Here is a 6,418-nt window from a genome sequence, read left to right as displayed (position 1 = left end):
TGGTTGTCAGGAGGACAGATCTAATTAAAACATGTTTTTCCATCATCAAAGCAGTCTGTGCAACAGAGCGATGGCTTCATAAAAACATGTCCTTCAAACCCTGGGTCACTGTAACCTTAAGATGGGCCAGATCCCTGGTTAGAGCATCCCCCGGAGGACTTTAATTACTCCAAAACACATCTACAGCACAGGCCTGACTTCGGACAGATAAGCTGCATCAAAAGTGAGTATAAGTATTAATTGACATAAAAGCATCAAAATAATCATTCCTATATCATTCCACCCTTGCCTTTTATGGCAATTTAGACATTTAATTCTGAAAAGTAACACACACAAAATATATATGTTTGAATAGGCATAAAGGCAACTTAATATATTTTTATAAAACATATTTTTATATCAAGGTGTTTAGCTGTTTGTCTGCCTTTTCTGTCATTGGATAGTGTCTGCTGCAATTCCCGTTTTGATGCAAAGCAAAGGTCTTTTGCTTCTGTTCTGAGTCTCTCCCATTTTTCATCTGTGTGTTGTTCTGTTATAGCAGTGATTACAGAATGAGCCAGGTTATTTGCTGCTACTAGACCTAAATTAGGACACTGTAGCTGATCAGACATGAATTTGGTTGTTCTGAAAATATCCTCAAAAGTTGTAAGATGCAGAACAAACTTCTCATCTATAAGTCCACTGAGAGCTTTAGCCTCTGTCCTACGTTTCGCATCTTTCTGCTGAACGTTGCGCAATGTAGCCATAACTGCTGGGAGTGTTTCTTTGACGGCGTGTATGGACTCACACTGGCATGCCCAGCGGGTGTCACCAAGTCTCTTGAGTTCAATGCATGTCTTACTGACACAAGTTCCTCCTGTTTCTTCAGAAAAAGATCATGAACAACCGACTCAGAAAAAAACTTGTGAAGCATTTGCAATGTCTCAAAAAAAATCTGCTGCGGCATCAACATTATGTACACAGTCTACCAACACGAGATTCAGCCTGTGAGCATGGTAGTGAATGTACAATGCTTGCAGCACCTAATCCTTCTGCTGGTGTGAAATGTAAAAATTCCTCCACCACTTTCTCTGAATCTGGCTGCAAATAGCGAACGATCACAGAAATGTGTTATTTTTCGCTTATATCTTTACTTTCATTTAACAAAATAGCAAAATGTTCAGCTTCCTTCACCTCCTTGCTGATTTGTTTTCTTATCATTTCAGCCATTACATTAAAGATCTCATTCTGTATATTGTGGTGAACGTACTTAATTTGGATTAGTGGTCAACTTCTGTTGGACCGTGGAATAAAATTTTCCAATGATAGCAACTCACAGAAATTGCCTTTGTTGGCTGAATCACCATTCTCAATATGACCATGCTGTGTGATTGTGTAGCGCAAACTTTCTACCACACACATCATGTACCTCTGGTTCTCCTTAACCAGCGCCGAGTGTCCTTTATCACCGGCGTCAAGTGAGCCTTTATCGAACATGATGGGATTTAAGCCATTTGTTTCTTTTAACTTGAATTCACTCCATGCCTCCATTGCAAATTTCTTTCATGATGTCTCTTCAACGATGCAACTGCTTTCCGCCAATTATTAAATCCGTGAGCGGTAAATGCTGGCTCCAGGTGAAATCTGTGTCCTCCTTCTAGTAAATGCCAACAAGCAAAAACACAGCATCTCTACCCACGCTGTATTCCAACCACAAATATGAATCGAGCCTGCCTTTATTAAAACTTCTCTGTTGCACTCCAAATAGGCTTGGCGGGTATTTTTGCAGAAGTGGTCGTCTTGGTCCATTTTGAGGAGTTCTGCTTAGATCGTCCAGCTGTCCAGCGCCAGCAGTGTTAGTATTCTCCACAGATGTAGAAGGATGGCGGTACCTTGATCACCTTCTTCCAAATTATTGTTTCTTTGTTGGTCGCAGTCTGCTTCCAAAAAAAAAAAAACAACCTCCTCCTCTGATTCCATCCTAGGAAATTTGGGTAACAGAAAACAATCCATTTTTGCATTTCGTGCACTTTTCAAACGTTTATTGGAACTTCCGGTCCGGAAGTGAAAATTCAAGTTCACTTCCTGTTGCGAGTTCGGATTTCTTTTTTTTTTTTTTTTTTACTCAAAATCATTGATTGTTTTATTTTTTATTTTTTAATTAGTTGTGTTTTGCGAGTAAAATATCACACCAACCACATATTAAAGAATATTAACTTAGATGAAAAAGAAAATAATCGGATATTTTCTTGGGGTTCTACGAGGTTGTCGTGACTTTTCCAGGGAGAGATATAGCGCCCCCTAGCGTCGCTCTGGCGCTGAGGCACAGTCTACATTTGATTTTTATTGTTTAAACATGAATACATATGTAAAAAAAGAAATGAAACTGGGACTGTCCCCGTTTCTTAATTTCGTCCTAATAACATTTTATTTTTTTTTGTCTCTGATTTGGAAATGTCCCCAGATTTAACTCCAGAAATCTGGTCACCAGGAGCAGACCTGTGCCTTTCTCCTTTCTGAGTTTCTGGCATCGATTCGTCGTGCCTGTTGCTACAGTGGCTGGCCGCTCTGCTGCTTCATCACATCTGCTTGAACATCGACTGAGCTGCTTCTCTACTGCATCCTCAGCTTAGCGACCTAAACGAGTCTTCGTCCTAGCAATGTCTGAGGAAGAAATTAAGTCTTTGGAAGAACAACAGGTACATTTAAAACGGCAAGCTAAAACACCGAATTTTAATGTGGAATAACTGCAGGCGGCACGCGCTTTGCTAGTTAGCCGGTAGCTAATATTGTCTGATTTCTTCATATCATTGCTAAGCTAATTTGCTACTATATGTTATCAGTGAGAGGATATTGGATCATTTTGGGGGCAAAAATGACTATTTATTAGACGGTAAGTACTGATTTAGCCATTCATGCTAACTTAGGTTGCTGCTGCTTGTGCAAACAAAGTGAGTTTGCCTCGGTGGTGACGGTGCAGAGCTCCTGTGAAAATGTATACAATAATATCGTAGGTGGTTTTTGACTCATTAGAAAAACAACCATCGTTTAGGTATTGTTTGGACACTGTCAACACACATTATTCTGATGCCAACAGGAAATGCAGGACAAAGTCATCAGTCCAGAGAAAGAAGAGGAAGCTAAGCTAAAGGCCAGATATCCTAATCTAGGAGCCAAGCCTGGGGGTTCTGACTTCCTCAGGAAAAGACTTCAGAAGGGGGTGTGTTTACTCATCTAAACATTTCTTAATTTCAAAAACAACCAAGCTTGCTGAATTCTCACTTTTGTCATCTTTTGTCCAGCCAAAATATTTTGACTCCGGCGACTACAACATGGCCAAGGCAAAAATCAAGAACAAGCAGTTGCCATCAGCCCCAATGGAAAAGACTGAGATCACAGGAGGACACATCCCAACACCTCAGGACCTGCCTCAAAGGAAGACCTCGATCGTAGCAAGCAAACTAGCTGTCTAACAATTTTGTGTTCATAGTTTTCCTACCATTCCATCCACCATTTTACAATTACTGTACCTGTTTTTTGTTTTCGTTTACCCTTGTCCAAATTCCATAAGAACAATTTGATAATAGTTGTCATGAGCTAAACTGTCGAGAGAAAAAACCTGACAAAACTGAAAATGTTGAAGATTTTAATAGTGTAATTACTAAGATTGGAGCACAATCTAAAATCAATAATTAACAGTTTCCAATTTTAAGCATCTCTATTGCCTCCATATTAATTAATAGTCACAATTTATCAGTGATAATCAGAACAAAATGGGATACATTTAAATTGTAAATGTGTAATTTAAAGATCCTCTTTAAATGGTTCCGGGGTTTACCTACTTATTCAGAGGCATGTTTAAATTATTAAAAAAATTAACTTTTTTTATTGTTCCTTTTGAACTTTCTTTTTGTAGCTTTCTTACATTGTTTTTATTTAATTATGTGCTTTCAAAGTATGGTAGACTAGATAATTCATGCTTTGTAGCCAGTTGTGTTCAGTTCATGTTCAGTTCAGCATTGATTTACAATGAAATGCTGCTGGTCTTCATCTCATCCTGACCTTTAAAATGGCCTTAAAAGTAACAAACTGTTGTTCCTCTTGAGCAATATTTGCTCCCTCAGTGGAAAATCTTGGTTATGAATTTTGCCTGGCATGTCTTTTGCTGTTTGACTGAATTTGATTTGGATTTTATGGGGAAGAAATTACCAGGACAAGTCTGGAGTGTGCATGTGCATTTCCTGTGTAGTTACGCTGTGCCATTTGTTTTATAATTAAAATAGTTTTGCATAATTTATTTTCACTTGAATGTTCTGAATTATTTTTCTCTTGTTTTCTTTGGACCAAATTTAAATTCAGTAATCTTAACCCAACTGTATCGATTTAAATAATTCATTATGGATCAAACGTCTCTGTCAAGGTTCTTGAGCGTGATCAGAAAAAAAATTGTTGATAAAAATCTGAAATGCGGGAGAGTATGAGAGCCTGTGAGAATAGCATTGTTGTCTACATTAATTTGTTAAAACTAAAAGGTAAACAACCATACAATTTATACCAACAAAGTCCACGCTCAATAATCCAGGTATACAATGCAACAATTTTCAGTCAGGTCTTCTGGACAGTTTTGTTTCTTTGTGCTGTTTCACCTTCCATCCAGAAGGCTTCATCATTGAATGGATGGAAGGTGAAATGTTTCAGATGACCTGACTGAAAATTGTTGGATTGTATACCTGGATTATTGAGCATGGACTTTGTTGGTTTTGAACCAGTTTGGCATGACTGTCGACGAGGAAGAGGGCTGGCACCAGAGGAGGGGGTGTACGAAAGAGACCATCTTAGCACCAACATAACTGGTTTGTTCCACTTTGGAGTAAGATGTTTAGGGGAAGAATCAGTTTTGTGTTGTGTGTTTCCTTGACTGATGTCGCCTTCTCGATGGAAGGTGAAACGTTTCAGCACAAAAAAAGAAACTGTCCAGATGACCTGACTGAAAATTGTTGGCATACAATTTATAGTTTTTGTGGCCCCAAGGAATTTTTTTTTATCCCACCTTATGTTTAACAGTTTATTTGTGCTTTTTGCTTGAATAGTCAGGGTGGCATCTTTTGTCATTGCCAAGACAAACTGCTGACTCAAAATTGCAAGAAGACGATTTCTTTAGTAGAATTCATTGAATTCTGTTAGTTTTCAACTATCAAACCACACGGCCTGGTTTTAGGCAGCTGTCCATCCATTATCCTCTGCTTGTTCTGGAGTCCGGTAGCGGGGGCAGCAGCTTGAGCACAGTGCTTTGACATTTTTTCACATCCACCTCTTCCAGTTCTGGGAAAATTCCAAGGTGCACAGGCCAACTGAGAGTCCTCCGTGTTACCAGGGTCTTCTTCTAGTTGGACATGTCTGGAACACCTTAGGGAGGCACCCAGGGAGCATCTTAATGCGTGAACCACCTCAACTGGCTCTATGGGGAGAAGCGGCGGCTCTGCTCCGAGTCTTTCCTAGATAACTGAACTTCTCACCCTATCTAAAGAGCCCTGCACACTCCATCTGAAGCTGCAGATCGGCTCACATTGACGTGGCTGCATGATGAAAATGGCGTCATTTGGTTACACCCGCCCCTTCTCGACACAAGACCCGGGTTGAACCTTTTCTCCCAGGCGCATGCACAAAGTATTGTATGATTAGGCCGAAGTTTGTGGGTGTGTTCGTATATGTGGAAAAGCACTGTTACATTCATCTGAACCACTCTTCAAACACTAAATTAGTCAAACGGCAAAAAACTCCTGGATGGAAATCATGCAGACGCGCACAGTATGGAGGAGTCTGCTGAAAAGTGTGGCGCTTTCTTCATGATAGATTTGTGGCCAAATGATGGATGCAGGGATGTTGTGGAAACCCTAGCAGGAAGAAACCCGTGCAGTGACGTATTTAGCAGTGGAAGGGGTTTCCTGGGAGCTTTGCACCGTGAGTCTCGCAGACTATGAAAGGAATGTGCAAAAACGAATGTCCTGCGGTCGACAGTTTCAGATGGAGTATGCTGGGTCCTTAAGGGTGAGCTACCAGATACCCTGTGGAGAAAACTCATTGACCACTTGTATTCACAGTCAGGTTCTTTTGGTCACTGAGGGTAGGAACACAGCCGGTTAACAGAGAGCTTCGCCTTCAGGTCCCTTTTCACCCCAGCAGACCGGCACAGGGTCTACAATACTTTGAAAGCTGCACCAAGAAACTTGAACTCATCCTTTGGAGGCAGCACCTCACTTCCAACCCAGGGAAGGCAGTCCACCATTTTCCATAAGGAAACCAGGATTTGATTGTGCTGACCTCCATCCCAGCTGCTTCACACTTGGTAGTGAACTGCTTTAGAACTGGAGATCATGACACGATGATGAAAGAGGACCACATCATCTGCACATACAGACGGGATCTTAAGGCTACCGAT

General features: G+C 40.5%; 1 protein-coding gene across 1 annotated transcript; it reads left to right on the top strand.

Moving 5' to 3' along the window:
- The first annotated feature begins 2,498 nt into the window (after nucleotides 1-2,498).
- arpp19b (cAMP-regulated phosphoprotein 19b) lies at nucleotides 2,499-4,264 on the top strand. Its single transcript, XM_037683602.1, has 3 exons — nucleotides 2,499-2,678; nucleotides 3,077-3,199; nucleotides 3,282-4,264. The coding sequence occupies exons 1-3, from the start codon at nucleotides 2,640-2,642 to the stop codon at nucleotides 3,450-3,452; spliced, it is 333 nt and encodes a 110-aa protein (XP_037539530.1). The 5' UTR covers nucleotides 2,499-2,639; the 3' UTR covers nucleotides 3,453-4,264.
- The last annotated feature ends 2,154 nt before the right edge of the window (nucleotides 4,265-6,418 follow it).

The sequence above is a fragment of the Nematolebias whitei genome, chromosome 10 (genome assembly GCF_014905685.2).
Source record: "Nematolebias whitei isolate Nwh7 chromosome 10, NemWhi1, whole genome shotgun sequence".
Taxonomy (NCBI): domain Eukaryota; kingdom Metazoa; phylum Chordata; class Actinopteri; order Cyprinodontiformes; family Rivulidae; genus Nematolebias; species Nematolebias whitei.
This window is presented reverse-complemented; position numbering and strand designations above follow the sequence as displayed.